Consider the following 21,497-nt stretch of genomic DNA (forward strand, 5'->3'; position numbering starts at 1 on the left):
TTTTTTTTTTTTTTTTTTTTTTTTTTGTCTCGCCCTGTCGCCCAGGCTGGAGTGCAGTGGTGCGATCTTGGCGTCAACCCGGGAGGTGGAGCTTGCAGTGAGCTGAGATCCGGCCACTGCACTCCAGCCCGGGCGACAGAGCGAAACTCCATCTCAAAAAAAAAAATAATAATGCAGTGAAGAAACAGGCACTCCACTCTGATTGAACACAGGTGGAAGTGGAGGTCCCTAGGAAATGGAGGGGAAGGCTGGGCGTAGGGTGTGACATGGGTTCTGTCACAAATGGCCAGCTCCTCAGTACACCCGGAATCATGGGCTCCTCCCTGCCTGGCCCTACCAGGCCTGGGCCCAGCACCTTGCATGGAGGCCCAGTTGCCTCCCCACTCATCTGACATGAGCTGCTGTCGTCCTTCCTCTGCGCATGTGGAAGGAATGGGCCAGGTCCTTCAACGATGAACCAGACAGGAAGCACTGCCCTGGGAGAGGGAGCCTGTAGATCCAACAAGACTTAGAAGACACTTCCAGTGCTTTTAGGTGGGCAGGAATAAGCAGTGTCAAGGACATGCACAGGGCACCTAAGCCATGAAGAGACCCGAGCGAGGGATCCCTGTAAGGGAGTGAGCGGCCGAGGCTGGGCTTCAGGCTGGCACAGCGGTACCTCTTCACCTTGGAACAACCCACTGAGATCTATGCCTGCCTACGTATCTATCTTCCATCCATCATCTATCAAACTATCCAATGTCATCTATTTCTCATCTGTCATCCATCTATCAATCTTTTCATCTTTTCCATCAAATTAATACAACAGCTTCTAGCAATCATCTCTTTCTAATCATCTATCTATCCATCATCTATCTATCTATTATCTGTCTAATCTATCTGACCATCCATCCATCATCCATCCATCCATCCATCCGTCCATCCATGTATCTACCATGTATCTATCTAATAATCTATTATAGGAAAGAGGTTAGGAGACCCTCCCATGGCACTCTGCCCAGTTGGTCATCTCCAGCTGTATGTGACTGCCCCTACCTGCTTCCACACCTCACTGCTTCCCCAACAACAGCCCAGCTCACAGGACTTGTGCACAGGCTTCCTTGTCCTCAAACCTTCTTCCCAGACCTCCGCATGGCCCCTCGCCATCATCCCAGGTCACCTACTGACCTCTCTGCCTATCCCTCCTGAGCTCCCTGTGTGTCCCTCCTTGTCCCCCCCCCCACCCAACTTGGTGGGTACATCTTGTTGACTTTCCAGGTCCTTCGTGAGAACAGAGCTGAATCCACGGGCAGGACAGGCTGGAGTGGATACATCAGGTCCTAGGATCCCATAGGGGCTGTCAAACCCTCCCAGAAGCTAGCTTGGCTCTCAGCAGCTCCTGGGCCTGTTTTTTGTCTGTCCCTTGGCTGCTGTGACAGATGCACAGGGCCTAGCACAGACAGGCAGGTGAGTGGGTTCTGCCCCAGACATTTACTGAGCACTGAGCACCTACTATATGCTGGACAGTGCTGAGGACACAAGCTGCAGGTAGGTGGTGGCATCTGGTAGGAGTGCCAGGTCAGACCAAGGATCCTTAAGTAGGAGAAGCACAGACAGGGATGCGGGTGCCAAGCCCTGCCCCTGGCTCCTGCAGAGCCCCTTGGCCCTTAGGAGACCCAGCAGGGAGAACACTCATTCTAGGAGTGCCCGCCCTGGACTTGGGCTGGACTCAAGACACCAGCTCCAGGGGGAGAGTCCACCTGGCCGCACTGTCTCTGGCAACATGGACAGTGACTCTAGCCCAAGGCACCAAAGCATAAACTGCAATGGGGCCAATACAGTGATCAGGGAGAGGCAGCCTCAGACTGGTCAGGAAGGCCTCCGGAGCAACCTTAGAGCTAAGCCCCGGCCAGCCGATGGGGGCCTGGAAGGACGCTCTTTGGGGGCAGCAGCACAGGCTGAGGACTGAGATGGGAACCCCAGAAGTCGGGGTCAGAGCTGGTGGAGTGGTTGGTGAATGAGCCTGAGAGTTGGTGGGCGGGGAGGTTGGGGGCAGCCAGCATGGGTGTCTGAGTAGGTGAGGCCACCTTGGCATGGGGACCGCAGGGGGTCAGGGTGCACATATCCAACTGGGGATGGCCCAGGGCCCAGCACAGCCATCTGGGTTTGCCCCTCCCCCTGGTGAACTTCCTTTCCTGGCCAAAGGAGGAGCTAAGACGTGTTGGCCAACATCCGGCTGCTTGTGTGTGAGGCCAGGCACACAGGGGGCCTTCTCTCCTGCCGGCCCACACCGCAGGCCACGGCCAAAGCAGGGACCGAGTGCTGGGCGGCATGCATCTCAGTCAGCCCTGGCCACGCAACCTGTGGCCAACATCACATCGCCTCCTCTTAGGACACATTTCGCACCCACCATGTATTTCGCAGCTTCCTTTTCCACTCAGCACATCTCAGAACCCATTCCCGTATCAACTGCTTTTCAAACCCTCTATGGGACAACACACGAAAGCGGAGAGAGCAGTGCCACGAGCTCAGCTGCTTGGCATCCACGCAGTCCACCTACTCAGTAGTTGCTGTTGTTCGCCCCGGGAGTGCTTTCGAGCAGAGCCCAGGTTAGACCCCTTCACTCAGGAGTGCTTCTGCTTTCCGTCACTTCAGCAATGGGGCTGTGCAGACCCGCTATCAGCCCAGACACAGGACTGCAGGGTGGGGGCCGCTCATCCATCCGAGGAACCGGGAGCTGGAGCCACCCCAAGTCATGGGGCCCAGCCCAGATGGGGACAGAAGAAAAGCGATGAGGAAGTAAGTGGGGGCCTTGGCAGTGCTGGAGGCCTCACCCCTCCCCTGTGCCCCTGGAAGGCTGCTTGGAGGAGGAAAGGGCAGAGGCTGGCAGGAGATGCTCAGGTACCACAGTGGGGACACAGAAGCAGTGTGGGATGGAGGATGGGGCAGGCTGGCCCTACTCCCACCTCAGGCCACCAGATACTCTGCATCCAGGGAGATGAGGGGCTGGGGCTGGGAGGGCCAGTGGGGAGAACAGAATGGGTAGTGGGGGGTTGGGGAAGGACAGGGGACCAAGGAAAGGAGAGTGAAGCACCAGATACTGGTGGCCCGGGAGCCAGATTTCCACTGGGTGAGGCATCCTGTGGGGCAGGTGGGCCCTGAGAGTGCAGGGCCTGGTCCCGGCATGACTCCCAGCTCCCCTCTGCCCAGAGAATGTCCCCGCTGATCACAGGCATCACTGGACACCACTGTGGTGAAGCAGCAGCTTCAAACTTGGCAGAGAGACCCAGGGGCAGGACCCCAAGGCCTGTCAGCAGGCGGGCAGGGAACAGTGCTGGAAACGTGGGGGCAACACGACGCTGCTCCGCACCTGACCCTGCCTGGGTCAGAAGTCACCAGGGGCTGCTGATGCCAGTGACCTCAGACTTCCACCTCTGTGCCTCCAAACCTCACCCCAGGAGATGTCAGGAGCCAAAGAGCTCCCCAAGCCAAGATTCTGGAGAAGGCGGCCCTGGCCAGAACTGTGTGCTCCTGACGCCCCTGCAGGATAGCTGGAGAGGGGACGGGGAGGTCAAGGCCGGTCCAGCCCTGGGAACAGGGAGCTGGCACATGGAGCCTGACAAAGAGCATGGGCTTTCTTGGTCATTCATGATTAGAAAAGTGGGTGCTGGGACCCCCGTGGAGGGGCTGGGCTCTGCCTGGTCACTGCTGGTACAGGATATATACAGGGTCTGTGGCCCTCGCAGGCCTGGCTGGCTCCCTCTTGATGGCCACCAAGCCCAGGCACTTGAGACCAGAGCCAGTGACCATTAGTAGGGCCAAAGGCAGTTCTGGCTGTGCAGGGTCCCTGGGTTAGGAAGTGGATAGAGGCTGCGGTCACCATGGCAACCCGGACAGGGCCCACGGGAGGTGGGGACGCTGGTGCTTCGCGAGAGGGAGAGACATCTCCTTGTCCTTCTGGAATGTTCTAAGACAGAGGCTGGCCCTGGTCCCTCATCCAGCCCATCCACGGACCTGCTGTGTGTCCTTGGGTGGGTCGAGACCCTTCTCTGGGCACAGGTCTCTGTGGCATCCAGTTCTGACCCTCTGGGCTATTGTGGCCAGCCCCCATGTGCCAGGAGGGAGCTGCCTCCTGGGAACAGCCGCCGAGAGACAAGAGTGGCCTCCTGCATGGCGCTTGGTCGCAGTCAGAGCAAGGGCTGGTCCGGGGACATGGTGCAGATGAGGCCGGCCTGGGCTCTGGCAGTCTGGGGAGTGCCACGTGCAGGGAGGTGGACACCTCACAGGTACGGCGGCTCCTGGGGTCGGGCGACTGAGTTGCAGGGCAGGCAGCATCCAGGGTCCTGGAAAGGAGAGACAGGAGAGGCTCTGAGCCTGGAAGTAGAGAGAAGAGAGGTTCTGAGCCTGGAAGGAGGGAGAGGAGAGGCTCTGAGCCTGGAAGGAGACAGAGAAGAGGGTCTGAGCCTGGGAAGGAGGGAGAGGAGAGGGTCTGGGCCTGGAAGGAGACAGAGGAGAGGGTCTGGGCCTGGAAGGAGGGAGAGGAGAGGCTCCAGGCCTAGGCCTAGAAAGAGGGAGAGGAGAGACTCTGAGCCTGGAAGGAGGGAGATAAGAGGGTCTGAGCCTGGGAAGGAGGGAGAGGAGAGGGTCTGGGCCTGGAAGGAGACAGAGGAGAGGGTCTGGGCCTGGAAGGAGACAGAGGAGAGGGTCTGGGCCTGGAGGAGGGAGAGGAGAGGGTCTGGGCCTGGAGGAGGGAGAGGAGAGGGTCTAAGCCTGGGAAGGAGGGAGAGGAGAGGGTCTGGGCCTGGAAGGAGGGAGAAGAGAAGCTTTGAGCCAGGCTGTGACCAGCCCCAAGTGTCGGGGCCATTTGGACACCCGGACTCAGGAAGGAGAAGAGCCTGATTCTGACAGAGGTGTCAAAGTACTCCATGCCTCAGTTTCCCCTCTGAAAATGGAATGAATATAGCATGGCTGGGTTACTGCCAGGACTTAAAGGCCTGGCCCACCATGGGGGGCTGGGGCTGGGCAGCTGTGACCATAGCCACCCACGAAGCCTGAGACCTCTCTGGCTGCTCCAGGCAGGATACACAGCAGCTGTGGCCTCCGAGCCTCTGAGGCCAGCCTTCAGGTCCACTGCTGGGTCCCCACATGGCCCACAGGCCCAGACCCTCTTCCCAGCAGGCAGATAACTGATGTTTGGGAGAGTTAGGGACTGCATTCAGCACACACAGCAGGTGGTTAATAAATGGCCTGGCCACATGCCCCAAGCCAGGGAGCAGCTGACATCTAGGTGTTCTGGAAGGGGACAAATACAAACCAGAGGCAGCATCTCAACAGTGACTCGGACCCCACATGGGGCCACTCAGATCCAGGCCCTTTCAGAAAGGTGACTTCAGGCTCCACGGCCGGGACACTGGGGCTGGTGTGACCCCACTGGGGTAATGGCCATGGGTGTGGTAGGGGAGCATGGGTCACCACGAGCCGCAGCCACTCCTAGCTGGCCCCTGTGTGGGGAGGGGCGAGGCCGGGTGGATGCCGGGCGTTCCAAACCCAGCTGCTGGCCCCAGCACCCCGCCTCTTCCTCCACTACGCCCTCTTGGGGAATTTTTTTTTTTTTTTCAAGACAGAGTTTCGCACTGTCGCCCGGGCTGGGGTGCAATGGCGCGATCTTGGTTCACTGCAACCTCCACCTCCCAGGTTCAAGCGATTCTCCTGCCTCACCCTCCAGAGTAGCTGGGACGACAGGCAGGCGCCATCATGCCCGGCTAATTTTGTATTTTTAGTAGAGATGGGTTTTCTCCATGTTGGTCAGGCTGGTGTCAAGCTCCCGACCTCAGGTGATCCGCTCGCCTCCGCCTCCCAAAGTGCTGGGATTCCAGGTGTGAGCCACTGCGCCTGGCCTGGGGAAATTTTTATATATCCTTGACATACAGGTGCTCTGTCCCAAGCACACTGCTCCTGTCTACTCTGCCGTGGGCCACCACTGGTGGAGAGATGGCCACCTGCCAGGAGTGCCCACCCCTCCCTTGGCAACTCACCTCCACCTCTGCTACAAACCGGAGGGGTGACCCCTAGGCCCGAAGTTGCAGGGACTGTGGTGTGTGGCCCTGGCCTGGCTGCATGATGGACTGTAGTGTGTGCACCATTGTGGCCAATGACCATGGTGCATTCCTAGGCCTTCCTGTGGCTCCTGCTCCTAGGCTGTGTCACTGGGCAGATGCTCACCCCCTCCGAGCAAGGACACAGGGAGAGGCTGTGTGTGGTGTGGGAAGCCTTCCGACACTGGGTGCCTCGTCCTGTGGGGACAGCCTCCGTCTGCATCCCACACACAACCAGGGTCCAGCCTAGGGCAGGCAGCTAACAGACTCTGTGAGGCCCGGCACGGGGCAGACTTGAAGAGTCACAGGGGCTCATGTGACAAGTTCCTGAATCCCACCGTCCTGGTCAGACTGGCACAGTGGGGTGGGCATGTCAGGCAGGCGGTTATACCAGGGCCCCTTTTTCTCAGATGAGGGCTGGGAGGAAGCTTGACCTGCTAAGTGGAGCTGCTAAGGGGTGCAGAGCCCCTGACTTACCAAGAGAAGCCAGAAATCTCTGGGTTTTGGGTGTTTTTTGGAAAGAATCTCTGTCGCTCAGGCTGGAGTGCAGGAGTACGATCTTAGCTCACTGCAACCTCTGCCTTCTGGGTTCAAGCGATTCTCCTGCCTCAGCCTCCTGAGTAGCTGGGACTACAGGGATGTGCCACCACACCCGGCTACTTTTTGTATTTTTAGTAGAGACAGGGTTTCACCCTGTTGGCAAGGCTGGTCTCGAACTCCTGACCTCAAGTGATCTGCCCGCCTCAGCCTCCCAAAGTGCTGGGATTACAGGTGTAAGCCACAGCGCCTGACCCAGAAATCTTTTTTTTTTCAGACAGACGTTCTGAATACATAGAAATCTTATGTTTAAGTGAGTTCTCCAGGATGTTGAAATGGTGGCTCCTACACACATGCCATCTAAACACTGTGACCACAGGACCCCAGGTGGCCAGCACCAGTGGCAAGGCTGGCCTCAAGACAGCGGCCAGGCATTGGCCTTGTAGGTGTGGACAAGGATGCCCATAGCCTAGGAAGGTGTCCAAGGCTGGCCAGCCAGGGACTCGCCACACTGCGAGAGCCTCCGACAGCGAGCAACCCCAGGACTGCAGGCCTTGCGCCCCATCTCCCAGCTCACCTGGGTGCCCTATTGCTGGGGCGCCACGTCCATCAAGGGCTTCTGGACCCCGAAGGCCGTGATGAAGATGTTGACTACCACGATGATGAACACCAGGCCCGTGGCCAGGTTGTTGAGGAAGTCCAGCTTGGCGTGCTTGGCCGGGTTGTTAAGGTCGTACTTGACTGTGGGCGAGAGAGGAGTGGATGGTGCCAAGGGCAGCCCAGACACAGCACCCCAGCCTGGGACAGTGGAAGGGGACCCACCCCAGTGGTCAAGCTGTCCTGGGACATGACAGGGCCCTCAATCGCATTTAGGATGAGTTTTGTTGCCCAGAGAAAAATACACGTTTTGCTGAAACACTGACAACAGCACCCCTGGCTTGGGCAGCCCCTTAGTCTACGACCCCACCTTCTGTAGCCCCCGCACTTTCCTTATAGGAATTGAAGCTATGGACGTCAACCAAAGGCCAGGTTTGGGCAAATGCACTGAGCCCTCTGCGGGCCTTAATCTAGTGATTCCTGCCACAAACTGCAGTTCGATTATGATGCCTGTTCTATAGGTGAGGCCTGGGAGGTTCAGCCACTTGCCCAAGGTCATGCAGTCACAAGGAGGACCCTGGGCCCAGGAGGTGAGGACTGGCATGGCTGAGGCCATCTCATGGCATCGGTCAACAAGAACCCAGTGAAACACCTGCCCTAATGCCCGCAGGCCAGGCCCTGATCCCACTCTGTGCTCTTTCAAAGTGCTGGGTGGGGCCAGGCACGGTGGTTCATGCCTGTAATCCCAGCACTTTCGGAGGCTGAGACAGGAGGATCACATGAGCCCAGGAGTTTGAGACCAGCCTGGGCAGCATAGCAAGACCCCGTGTCTAACAAAAACAAAAAAATTTAGCCGGCATGGTGGCACATAGCTGTGGTCCAGGCTACCTGGGAGGCTGAGGCAGAAGGCTCGCTTGAGCCTGGGAGGTTGAGACTGCAGTGAGCCATGATCAAGACAGAGAAAGACCCGGTTTCAAAAACGAAACAAGGCTGAGCGTGGTGACTCACGCCTGTAACCCCAGTATTTTGGGAGACTGAGGCTGCTGGATCACTTGAGCTCAAAAATTCAACCGGGCAACATGGCGTAACCTCATCTCTACAAAAAATACAAAAATCAGCTGGGCATGGTGGTGAGCGCCTGTAATCCCAGTTACTTTGGGGGCTGAGGTGGGAGGATCGCTTGAGCCCAGGAGATGGAGTTTGCAGTGAGCCGAGACTGCGCCGCTGCATTCCAGCCTGGGTGACTGTTTCAAAACACGAAACAAAACAAAACAAAAACCAAAGTGAAGGGCGTGGGGGGGGGGGTACCACTTCCTGGACTGCATGCCTGGGGGATGAGGGCCAGGGACTCGGCAGCTCCTTGAGAGCCAAGTGTGCAAGGTGGTGGGCACCTGTCCCGGGGGTGCGAGCAGATGCCAGCAGGGCGAGCAGGTGGCCCGGCTGCCCCACCCAGGGACTTACCGAGGAAGATGAGCAGCACCCCCACGCCGATCTGCAGCGCGAGGGAGATGGAGATGAGGACCACCAGGGGCACGTAGAAGGCGAAGCTGGGGCCCTGTTCCACGACGGCCTTCAGCTGGGACGCGTTGGCCATCAGCAGCGCGATATCCAGCATGCTCTCGGCCGCGCTCTTCTTGTTGGCATAATGGTTCACATTGATGGGCCCGTGCCTCCAGCCCCAGCGGGCCGGCTGCGGGGAGGGGGATGGTCAGCAAGGTGGGTGGGGAGGGGCAAGGGCTGCCCCTGAGTTGGGCTCTGGGGGTCGCTGGGCCCTGCAGGTGAGGGCTTCCCCTGCCCCCACCCCTGGTAAGTGCTCAGTCAGAAGTGCTTATTACCCTAAGGAGAGGCTGCGAGAATGTGCTCGGTCTTTATGAAACCTCCCCTAGGAATACAGTCCAGGAGAGAACGGAAATGACATAGCAGCCCTAGTACATGCACTCTGGTTTTCCACTGGAAAGCGTTGCCCGATCCTTGCCCTCCTGCCATAGGCGCGGCTGCTCCTCCCTGCCTGCCCCTACCCGTCTGTGCCCTCGGCCTCCTCTCCCCCCGCCTCAGAGTCTGAGCTCCTGATGCCAGGAAAGGAAGTGACGTGTGGGTGGACGGATCTGTGCACACTGGCCCAGGCAAGAAACGAGTCTTCCTGGGCCGGACCTAAGGGCTGAGATTGCCCCTGCCACCTCCCAACCTCCCAGACTTGGGGCCCGACAGGCCACTCAGCCTCCAGGCCTCAGCACAGGCCTTGCAGAACTATCCAGCCATCAGCAGCAAGCCCTCACTGAGGTGGGCCACCCAGAGCCGGGCCCCCACACAGCAGAGGCTCAATAGACGCCTCGGCATACAACATACAGTGGAGCTTAGCCTCCACATTACTTCTCAGAGTAATCAAATGGGAATGCCAGTTCTGATGGAATCCTCTCTGCCTTAGGGGCCCATCTGGGAGGGGCCCCCTACAGGTCTCTTGGAGCCCCCAGGGCCTTTCCCTGTTGCCAGATACTCTCAAGCTCCAAGGCCCCACACAGAGGCCATTGCTTCCAGGAAGCCTCCCAGGACTTCCCCTGGCAGGACATGGGCCTCTCCTGCCACAGGAAGGTCTTATCTAGCGCTGGCCCTTCATTCCAAGGCAGCCCTAAGTATCCAACTTCCTCTTTCTCTGGAACAAGAGTCTGCCCCTCTCAAGCTGCCCTGGTGGCGCCCTTCTTCAGTCACTCAGGACAAACCTGCCAGCCCCTTGGCCCAGCCCTTTGTCCACAGGCGCCCCTGAGCTGCCAGGCCCTGGACCACAGCCTCCCAGGACTGGTCACCTGCTTGGAGGCAGCTGTGAGAACCCACTGCTGGCAGCCGACCTCCTGGGGCCTGCTCTGGGAGATACTGTTTCCAGACTCATGAAAGATGCAGGCCGGGAGGCCGGGGTGCCGCAGGGCCACAGGGAGGGGCGGACACGGGCATCCATCCAGGCCTTGACTTTCTGCAGGCTGGAAGCATGCACAATGAAAAATACATGAGGCAGCCAATACAGAACCAGCAGAGGGCAGGAGCCTTGCTTTCATGCTGTGCGTTTTCAGTTTCATCTAAACTTATGTGCCCAGGAGAAAGAGACAGTGGGCGTCAGGGGACACCAGCGGGCTCTGCTGCTTACACCTGGGCCTGGGCATTCCAACAACCTGCCTTCAGCATCTGCTGCTCTCTAAGTAGCAAGTTCACGTGGACACGGGTGTGCACAGGGACAGCCGCCTTTACCTGGGCCAGCCAGCAGCCCTGTCCCTGGGGCCCTGGTGTGCTCTCGGGTCACTCCATGTATATCCCGAAGCCACTATGGGGTCTCTACTTCGCCTCTCCCACCCTGGGCCTGACGCTGCACTCCCTGGGATTCCCCCAGGCCCCAGCACAGGCAGGGCACTCACCGACTGGGAGGCTGTGTTCCTCTCCCATTCTACAGACCAGCAGATTGTAGCTCAGAGGAGGTTTGCCCAGAGCCACCTCCCAGGACTGTGTGTCCCTGTCCCACCATTGTCCACTTAGGGGCTTCCTCCCAGGCTGCCCGGGGTCTGGGTGAGGACGGCCCAGACGTAAAGGCCTGTGCCTGGCACTGAGGTCGTCTCCAGTTCTGCTCTTGTGAAGCTATCCAGCGGGTCACACCCCATCACACGTGTGCTCCGTGAGGTGCAGTGTCGAGGGGGCTGCTGGCCACAGTGGGCAGGTGCTCCTGTTTCACAAACCTCAAGTGCCAAAGTGCCTTCCTTCAAGGCCACCCTAATGCTCATCCGGGTCTCCATCCCAGGACTTGTGCTGGGAGAAGGCGGCCAAGTGTAGACCTTGTGAGGATTTCCACCTTCCGGGGGCATCTACACAAATATGTGCATGTTCCTAGTCACACAGGCACAGAAACACACATCCCCCAGAAAGACACACATAGGCACGTGAGACACACAGGTGCACACAATACAGCACACACAAATACACATGCACATACATACACAAACTACACACACACATGCATAAACACACACACATGCCCAGGCTAACTGTGTTGGCCTCTGGGCAGGAGGAAGAATTCCCTTTTTTCTGAGCTCTGCAGAACCGCTGAAATATTTCATAGCCATGCTGTCACGAGGAAGACTCAGATCCATTAAAAAGGACCGTCCGCGCAGAGCCCCCAGCTCCCCAAGCCTCAGCTCTCAGCAACCCCAGCCATGGGGAGCCTGTGCCCCTGCTGTCCTCAGGCCCACTTAAGGTGGGTAAACTGAGGCCCAGCAAAGGCAGTTCCTTACCCAAAGCCACATAGCAAGTGAGGGCTATCTAGGATTTGAACCCAGGCACCGGGACTCAGAGCTCTGGTAGCTGACGCCATTGTCCCCTTAGGGGCTAAGCTCTCAGAGGCTCCCTGCCTCAGGCTCCAGCTGTGTAACTTCAGGACAACTAGCCCCACTTTGTGCCTCAGTCTCCCATGTGTACCATGAGGCTGTGGAGCAGATGCCCTGGGATGGCCTCCAAGCCCCGAGTGGCCAGCAAATGCCCTGACCACATACCCCTGCTGGTGAAGGGCACTTCCAGCCCATCCGGCCATCTGCTTCCTGTCCAACCTGCAGCTAAGGGAGCGTCTGCATGCAGGTCAAGCCCTGGCTCAGCACAGCCCAGCCCGTGGCCCTGACACAAGCTCCCCTCCGTTGGCCTCAGTCTCCCACTCAGTATATCTAGGGTTGCAGCCTGGAAGCTCCCACTCACCGAGGCAGAGGCTGTGCTCCCCTCCATTCTACAGACCAGCAGGCTCGGAAGAGGTTTGCCCAGAGCCACCTCCCGGGACTGTGTGTCCCAAAGCATAGGGCTGCCCCAGGATACAGCGTAGCTGGCAACCACCCCGGGCAGCAGGCCACACTGGGAGTGTCATGTGGAGGGGAGGGCAGCAGGGCCGGTCTGCTTCCCTGTCCCTAACCTCGGTGCTCTGGGCCTTGGAGCCCTGGAGCTGACCACCGCACAGGAAATCCCAGGGAGGACGACCCCCCTCTCCCCAAGTCCTGGGCACTTGCCTCTATGTTGGGATGGGCCTTAGGGTGGCTGGGGGACCCAGCTACCACAGGTGAGGGAGCCCTGTGGTCCTGACCAGCCAGCAGGAGCTGCCAGGAGCTGAGCCCTGCCGAGACCTGTGCCTACGGTTTGGATGGGGCAGGAAATAAACACCCTGGTTAATATATTCCCAGGACCAGCGGGACTTCCCCAGAACCTCAGCAGCACCGGGGGCCTGGGGCCAGGCCAGATATTTTTCCTCTGAAAGTTAGGAAGGAGGCTTGGTGAGGAGGGCAGCTCCGTGCAGGGGCGTGGCTGGCTCTTCGTGCAACCTTCTGTGGACAGTCAGCCTCCCCACTGCAGGCTGCACGTGTTGGGGCTGGGCCACACGGTGGGTCCCAGGGCCACTGCAGTGAGCATCCTCAGCTCAGGCAGGAGGGGCTGGCACAGAAGTGGGATATGAACCAGGCTTGCTGCATCCACGGGCCTGGCTCTGGCCATAGCATAATGGGTGCTCCGGCTCACCCAGGGCTTGGATGGGCAGAGACAGGGTCGGGGTCTGTGGGTCCACAAATGTGGTGATGCATATCATCCACCCCTTCCAAGGCCCTGTGAGAAGCAGGGCTGGAAGCTGCCACAGCACCTCCTTTACCTCCCCAGTCCTGCCTCAACACTGACCACTCTATGCCTCAGTTTCCTCATCTGTAAAATGGGTAGACAAGGATGTGGAGGCAACTGAATGGGATGGTCTCAGAGGCCCCATAGCTGGTGGAGCACATGGCAGTAGGTGGCAGGGCTGTTCTTCCTTGATGCCTGGCTCTCACTGTTTTGAAAGGCTCTGCTTCCCCAACCAACTCCACTGACTCAAAAGCAGCTGAACAGGCTCACATAACAGTCACACGGCAAAGAAAGACAGCCTGGGGCACAGGCTCTCCTGTGCTGAGCAGGACCCAGCGGGACAACAGGGATGAGGTGCCTGCCCTGGGTGCCTGGGGGGTCCTAGTCTAGACCTTGGCTGCTCGCAGCCTGTCCTGCTCACCGGCCCTAACGTTGGACTCAGCAGGCATTGGTAGACAGTGGGGGGACCTGAGAATCAGGCAACCCCTCTTCTCCCCTACCATGTGCTAGGACCTGCCTGGGGCCTCCGGCATCCCTTGTCTGACCCACCAGTAGGGGCATGAGCTGCTGTGCCCTTCCCCAGATGCCACACAGACAGGCGGGGACTGGCACTGGAGCCCTGCACCGTCTCCTACCGGCCAGCCCAGGAAGCAGGCCCCGAGAGGGTCTCCCAGCTCCACGTCTGTGTTCCTGGCAGGAAATCCCCAGCAAGATAGCAGGAAGTACTGGGAGGCGGGGTTGCCACCGCAGCTGGGCCAAGCAGACCCACTTACCGTGGACTCAGCACTGACCAGGAGTGGCCCTGAGACCATGTTAGGGTTGCCTTTCAGAACTTGGCCCAGACCCTGTCAGCCTCAGGATCTGCCAGGAAAGCAGAAATGCGAAATAGAGCAAACCTCCCCCTGCGCAGCTGAGGCCATGCACGGCCCAGACGGCAGGTGTACCGGGAACAGCTACCTGCCTCCGAAGACCATGGCTCTCGGCCCAGATGTGGCCCCAGGAACCTTCAACCTGCAAGCCGTGAGGGTCAGGAAGGTGTGGCTGGCACCAGATGGCCGTGTCCCAACCCAATCCCCACCACCTCCCTGCCTTGAGACGCCCTGGGGATAACAGATTCAGGCCATTTTCACATTGAAATTGTTGTTTACTGTTCCTTCTGCTGACAGCCACAGCGAGCTGACTCAATCCCTGGACACTGATGGGGGCCCTCACATGAAGGGGCCACAGGGGCACAGGGCACACGGGGTGGGGGAGACCTGAGAGCTTCCCATGGCCGTGGCCCAACAGAGCCCACCCAGGCCGGAGTTCCACGTGCGGCTCCTCCCTGAGCCTCGGCCACCCTGGGAGGTGAGCAGTTGTGCCCCATTTTACAGAAAAGGAAACTGAGACTCTCCTTGTGCCCCACACTGGGCAAAGCACTGCCCTCTCCAGGGGTCACCACTGGGAGAGGGTCTCCATGGCAGGCAGAAGTAAGGATGAGGGCGCTGAGTGCTGGCCTGGCTCTAAGCACTTCATGTACATCGGCCACTGAGTCCTCACCACCCTCTGTGGCAGGCACCGCAATCATGCCCATTTCACAGATGAGAAACTGAGGCACAGAGTGCTGACATGATGTGCCGAAGGAACGGAGAAGCAAGGTCTTGAGGGTAGGAAGAGGAACAGGTGTGTTGGGTGGTCCTGGACCTCCAGACTCGGTGAGTAGAGCAGCCCTCGAAGTTTTTACCCTTCAAGGGGAAATGGGCTCATCCTCACACTGGCTCATAGCCCTTCCACAGCTCCCTGGACACCAGACCGTGATCAGGTCTGCAAGGCCCCTCCCATCGGCCTGGCTTCCCATCCCCCCACCTTCTACCCAGCCCTCATGTGCTTTGTGGTCCAGCCTCTGAGCCTTTGCTCCTGCTGTTCCCTCTGCCTAGATGCCCTTCCACACATCTCAGAGAGCCAGATCTGCCCACCCGTCTTCCCCACCCTCCGGGGCTCAGTGCCAATGTCCCCACCTCCACAGAAAGCCTTCCCTGACCACCATGCCCCGCCCCCCACAACGGGCTGCCAGCCCCTAGGGAACCCCATGCTTTGCCTTGGCCTCTCCCGCCCTGTCTGGGTTGGGCTGCTCTCCAACCGCGCGTGGTGAGGCGGGGCTGTATTTCCCTCCCTCTAGTGCCCAGAGCCAAGACAGTGATCCGGGAACAAATCCAACCCAATCTCCTCTGGGCCTGAGATGCACCCATCTCAGGAGGCACAGCCCATCCTGCTGCCCGCAGAGGTGAGCAGAGACTGCTCTGAGTGGAGGGCACTGCCCAGGCAAGGTCAAGGGTGGGGGAGCAGGAGTATCCCTCCCTTTCCAAGGCGCTTCCAAGCCACTACCCTGTTTACTACCTGACTTGCTTTCCCCAATTCCCTGAAGGCAGGTGGGAGCCTCTGTTCTGTCTTTATAAGACCATGTCTAAAAGGCCCAGCGAGGTGCGGCAACTTCCCAGGGACACACAGCCAGAGAAGACTATTGCTCCAAAATGCTCACACACTGGGGTAGAGGCAGGTCCCTGGGGTCCTGCACACCGGTCAAGTCCTGCAGTGGGACAGCTCCTCTCAGCCCTCAGTTTCCTCATCTCTAACCTAGGGACAAGTGTCCATGCCGCCCCAGGGTCATCCTATCCCGGGGCTCATGGGGCCTCACCTCCCTGAACATGGCCTGTCCCCACAGCACCAGTCTAGGACTGTTCACCAGCAAGTGGGCAGAATATCTTTGCCCCCGTCTGATCCACGCCACGGAGAGGCCTGGAAAAACCCACAGGCTGTTCCCTGCCCCCATCCCTGGGGGGATTGGAAAAGGAAAGAATGTCCAAAGTAAACAAGTCATCAGAGGGCCATGCCAGGACCTTGCAACAAACCCAAGGTGCTCAGTGAGTGCTGAGTCCTGGGATGAAGAATTCTGAAGCAGAACCATTGCCAGGGCCTGCCCCTGCCCACAGTCCTCCCAGGCCGGGCAGGGCAAGCTCTGGAGGGCCTGTGGGGACATACACTGAAGGTTGTGTGACGTTTCTGTTTCTCAAGGCAGGTGAGTGGAATAGGGACCACAGCGGGCCCCAAGTTCCCCCATCAAGGCACGCATCAGATTGTGTAGTCAGCGTGGGGTGACGTAAGTGTCTGCATGCCGCTGGTCTGGAGCCTGGAGGCTGTGACTCCTCTCCGCCCACCCCCGGGCAAAGTGCGCTGAGGAGCCGCACGGCGAGGCTGAAGTTAGAGGCGGCCGCGCGGGAGTCGGGGGAGGTAGGGAAAGCCGGGCGCCGGCAGTCCTTAGCCAGAGGACCTGAGCCCAGGCCCCCTCCGCCGCGCAGCCAAACGCGGGCGCTGCTTAGTAGGGCTGGGGACGCCCGCCCGCCCTGCGCCCCCACGCCCCAACATCCCCCCCCACTTGCCGGGGGTGGCTGGAACTCCCGTGGGCATCGTTCTGACCCTGATGGGGCAGGAGGGACTTGGCCTGGAGCGGGACGGCCCCCACCACTCCGCAGTGCGAACGCGGCGCGCACTCGGCCGGGCGCCCACAGGTGCCCGGGGAGCCGCGGCGCCCGGAAAGGACAGGGCCGGGCAAGATCACGCAGCGGTGGGAGGAAGGTCTTACCGAGGCCTCCGGGGAGCCGGGTGTGCCCGGCGGCAGGCCGCCGTTGAGCTCGTACTCCTCGGTCCCCGAGTCCATGGTGCGGCCGCCCAGGCCGCCAGGATCCGGGCCTGAGCGCGCCGGAGCCTCAACCTCAGGCTCCAGCTGCGTGCCCGCCCCCGGCCCGCCCCGCCTGCCCCAGACTCCGCCTCCACCCGGGGCGGAACCGGTTCTAGAGGCCGTCCGCTGAGAGCGAGCGGTTCGGGGCCACTCCGACCTCTCCAGCCTGAGACGCTCTCCCGGGACCCCCCAAGGGCGGGGGCGCGACGCCGATGGCCCCAGAGGACCCTGCGCTGCGTCTTGCTTTGAACCTGCGTCGCGGACACTTTTAATACACAAAATGAGGCCAAGAACAGACCTTTCCCTGGCCACCAGGCAAACTGCATGAAAGCGAGCGGGGGTTGCCGCTGGCGCCCACGTTGGGTTTTTCCCAGGCGGGGTTCGCTCTGGGAACCGCAGATCGCTCCAGCACAGCGCCTACTGCGCCCCTAGTAACAGCGTCAGAGAGTCCGGGGTTCCCCTGACTGCGGGTCACGCTGGCACGAGGTTTCCCACTCCCTGACCTCAGGCTTTCTTGCTGGGAAATGGGGGTTATGAGGGCACAGACTCCTGAAGGGGCGGCGGGGTGGGGAGGCACAAAGGGGATGAAGGTGCCCTGGGTCTCAGCGCCTCCCGCGTGATGGAGCCGTCTCTGCGTCCGGGGGCTAGAGGGAGCCTGACTTGCCCTAGGGTGGCACTCTGTGCCCAGGCTAGTCACGAGGGGCTGGGCAAAGTGTGTTGAAGCTTCCAGCCCTTGGTTCAATCGGCCCTTTTTTCCCCAGGACGTGCTGGTAAGCCTCGTCCAGGCTGGAAAGCCAGGTGAGATGCAGAGGACATTATTTCCCCTGGTGGCACTGGGCTGCAGGAGCTTGGGGTGAAGGCTGGGGTGCTGTGTCCAATTGGGCGAACCTGCCCCCGATAATTCAACGTTATTTCACGTAGGTTATTTTCTATTTCCCTAAGTGTCGGCCAGTCTGAGAAATAAAGGGAAAGAGTACAAAAGAGAGAAATTTTAAAGCTGGGTGCCAGGGGAGGCATCACATGTCGGCAGGTTCCATGATGCCCCCCAAGCTGCAAAATCAGCAAGTTTTTATTAGTGATTTTCAAAAGGGGAAGGTGTGTACGAATAGGGTGTAGGTCATAGAGATCACAAATATCACAAGGCAAATGGAGGCAGGGCGAGATCACAGGACACGGGGCAAAATTAAAATTGCTAATGAAGTTTAGGGCACGCATTGTCATTGATAACATCTTATCAGGAGACAGGGTTTGAGAGCAGACAACTGGTCTGACCAAAATTTACTAGGCGGGAATTTCCTGGTCCTAATAGGCCTGGGAGTACTATGGAAGACCAGGGCTTATTTCATCCCTTATCTGCAACCGTAAAAGACAGACATTCCCAGAGTGGCCATTTTAGAGACCTACGCCTAGGAACACATTCTCTTTCTCAGGGCTGTTCCTTGCTGAGAAAAAGAATTCAGCGATATTTCTCCTATTTGCTTTTGAAAGAAGAGAAATATGGCTCTGTTCCTTCCGGCTCTCAGGCAGCCAGACCTAATGGTTATCTCCTTTGCTCCCTAAACATCGCTGTTGTCCTGTTCTTTTTTCAAGGTGCCCAGATTTCATATTGTTTAAACAATTTGTGCAGTTAATGCAATCATCACGGGGTCCTGAGGTGCCATACATCCTCAGCTTACAAAGATGGGATTAAGAGATTAAAGTAAAGACAGGCATAGGAAATCACAAGAGTATTGATTGGGGAAGTGATAAATGTCCATGAAATCTTCACAATTTATGTTCAGAGATTGCAGTAAAGACAGCCGTAAGAAATTATAAAAGTATTACTTTGGGGAACTAATAAATGTACATGAAATCTTCACAATTTATGATCTTCTGCCATGGCTTCAGCCAGTCCCTCTGTTTGGGGTCCCTGACTTCCCGCAACAGTGTCTTCTACTTCTGGCCTTGGCCTCACTCCCAGATCCCACTGCTTCATAGCCACCCACCCCTCCAGGACCCACCCAAGACGTGCATTCTCTCACCGTGTCTGCTGGTGCCTCCACTAAAGCCTCCAAAACAGTGAGCGGACTCTTGACCCCCCAACCTTCCTGGGGAGGTCAGATGGGGGTCACCCTTCTAGGACTCTACATCCCAGAATTGCCACTGGTAGTTATGTGGGCTCAGGCAGGTGGCTTAACCTCTCTGCATCAGCTTCCCTTTCGGTGCTATTAGCATTAAAGCACTAACCTCTCTCTGCTCTTATTTCTTTACAGGCAGGGAGAAGGGATCATGCTCACATGGCCTTGACCAAACCCCAGCCTTATGCTGTAGCAGGACGAGCCACAGACAAAACTCCTCAGACACCGAGTTAAAGAAGGAAGGGGTTTATTCGGCCGGGGGCATCGGCAAGACTCCTGTCTCAAGAGCCGAGCTCCCCAAGTGAGCAATTCCTGTCCCTTTTAAGGGCTCACAACTCTAATGGGGTGCATGTGAGAGGGTCGTGATCGATTGAGCAAGCAGGGGTACGTGACTGGGGCTGCATGCCCCGGTAATTAGATGGGAACAAAACAAGATAGGATTTTCAGAGTGCATTTCTATACAACATCTGTAATCTATAGATAACAGAACCTATTAGGTCAGGGGTCGATCTTTAACTACCAGGCCCAGGGTGGTGCTGGGCTGTCTGCCTGTGGATTTCATTTCTTCCTTTTAGTTTTTACTTTTTCTTTCTTTGGAGGCAGAAATTGGGCATAAGACAAAATCAGAACTCCTGAGGAGGCTGTGCTGTCCTCTAGGCCACAGCTTGCTTGCACTGTCTCCTGCCTCATTGGACGTTCTCTAAGGTTAGGTCTGCTCGGCCCTCAGGCTGCACAGGCGGCCACCCAGCCAGCATTGGAACCCAGTGCCTGCCTCACCTGTGTGGGGCTCCCATTCTCCCCCTGACCCATGCCTCACCCCTGCTGGGGGAGGGGTGAGTTTTGTAAGTGGGGAAAATGCAAGTCACCATGAGCAACTTTTCAGGAAAAAAAGGATCTTCCACTCCACCCTGTCCAGGCCTTGTTCCTGACTCATGGGGACATCTGTGCCACCTGTGGCAGGAGGTGGGCTGGGGGCAGCACAGTGCCCAGAACACTGGCCAGATGCCAAGCGGGTCCCCACCTGTTGTATGATTGAAGTGGTTGCTTGGCCTCTGTTTCTCCATCTGTTCATTTCTCAGCACTGTGCCCACCTGGGGGCCCTGGGGTTGACAGCATGTGAGGGCCACCCTGGGAGGCCAGGGGAGTTCATCCTGACCACAGCATAGTCAGCATGCGGCAGCATGGCCACCCTATTTCTAGAAGGGCAGAGGAAGGAAGGCCAGCTCAGACCCCAGGCTCTGTCTGACCAGGCCGCCAGCGGGACAGGAGGTAGGAGTATGTGGGCATGGGCAGGGCAGCAGGATTGCGCTTGTCTGGCTCCTCCCAATGGGGTCATCCCATGAAGGAGGAGCTGTTGTTGGCCCACTTCAAAGCAGAGAAACTGAGGCTCAGGCTGTCACCGTCCCAGCTCTGCCTCAGAGGGGATCTGCAGGACAGGGTCTGGCATGGTGACCCACAATGGGGATGGTTGCTGTTGTTCTCGCATAATCAGGATACTGTTGGCACACCTGAGTGTTCACCAGCAGCTGGAAATCCAGCACCATCCACACAAAAAAGTGTCTCGTGGCTCAAAACTGTAATCCCAGCACTTTGGGAGGCCGAGACAGGCGGATCAGAGGTCAGGAGATCGAGACCATCCTGGCTAACCTGGTGAAACCCCGTCTCTACTAAAAAATACAAAAAATTAGCCGGGTGCGGTGGCAGGCGCCTGTAGTCCCAGCCACTCGGGAGGCTGAGGCAGGAGAATGGTGTAAACCCGGGAGGCGGAGCTTGCAGTGAGCTGAGATCCGGCCACTCCCCCCCACCCTGGGAAAAAAAGAGAGACCCCATCTCAAAAAAAAAAAAAAAAAAAAGTGTCTCACAGTATGGGACAAATTCCTGTTCTGGGGATAGTACCGGCCCATGAGGGCTCAATTCCTGGAGGGGCAGGAGGTGGGGGACCACAGAGAAAACACGGCACACCCAGAAAGGGCCCTGGGAAGGAGCCCTGAGACCTTGGAAGGCCAAGGGCGGGTGGAGAGGCCCTGAGGTGGGAGGGGTTGTGGGAGGGGTTGGTGGGAGGGGTTGGTGGGCGGAGACCCCATCCTGAGAGTGTTCCTTCCTTCCGGCCATGTGGCAGCTCCTGCAGTGTGCTTCATCATTCCCGCTGTTTTTTGTTTGTTTGTTTATTTGTTTGTTTTTGTTGTTGTTTGTTTTTTTAGATGGAATCTTGCTCTGTCGCCAGGCTGGAGTGTAGTGGTGCGATCTTGGCTCACTGCAACGTCCACCTTGCAGGTTCAAGCCATCCTCCTGCCTCAGTCTCCTGAGTAGCTGGGACTACAGGTGTGGCACCACTACACCTGGCTAATTTTTGTATTTTTAGTAGAGATGGAGTTTCACCATGTTGGCCAGGCTGATCTCAAACTCCTTATCTCAGGTGATCCGCCCACCTCAGCCTCCTAAGTTGCTGGGATTACAGGCGTGAGCCACAGTGCCTGGCCCCATTCCCACCTTCTAAGAGGAAGCCAGGAGGTCTCAGCGCCAGTGACATTGGGAAATCAGCCTCAGGGTTTGTAAACCTGCTCTGTGCTGGCCATCCGACCCTCTCCCAGCCTCAGTTTCTTCAGCTCCTAGGGCTGCTGGGAGGACGTGTGGGTGTCAGGGCTCAGGCAGGCTGCAGCGCCCCGGAGTTCCCGTGTCTGCTCCGTCATCCTCATTTGCGTATGTAGTGTCTGTTTTCTCCACTGTGCTCAAGGCTGTTTACCCAACTGTTCTCTGCTGGATCCAACCCAGGACAAGTCTTAAAGGCACAGTGTCCCCCGTGTCCCCTCCATCTACCTTTTTTTTTTTTTTTTTTTT

General features: G+C 58.2%; 1 protein-coding gene across 1 annotated transcript; it reads right to left on the minus strand.

Annotated features, from left to right (window-relative positions):
* Positions 1-3,582: 3,582 nt before the first annotated feature.
* Positions 3,583-16,871, minus strand: NINJ1 (ninjurin 1). The gene is made up of 4 exons (XM_017853710.1): positions 16,447-16,871; positions 8,670-8,898; positions 7,189-7,352; positions 3,583-4,322 (listed from the first exon to the last, which is right to left on the minus strand). Exons 1-3 carry the CDS (start codon positions 16,519-16,521, stop codon positions 7,198-7,200), a joined length of 459 nt encoding a protein of 152 aa, XP_017709199.1. The 5' UTR covers positions 16,522-16,871; the 3' UTR covers positions 3,583-4,322; positions 7,189-7,197.
* Positions 16,872-21,497: the final 4,626 nt, after the last annotated feature.

Source organism: Rhinopithecus bieti, unplaced genomic scaffold, assembly GCF_001698545.2.
Source record: "Rhinopithecus bieti isolate Rb0 unplaced genomic scaffold, ASM169854v2 scaffold_37505, whole genome shotgun sequence".
Classification (NCBI taxonomy): domain Eukaryota; kingdom Metazoa; phylum Chordata; class Mammalia; order Primates; family Cercopithecidae; genus Rhinopithecus; species Rhinopithecus bieti.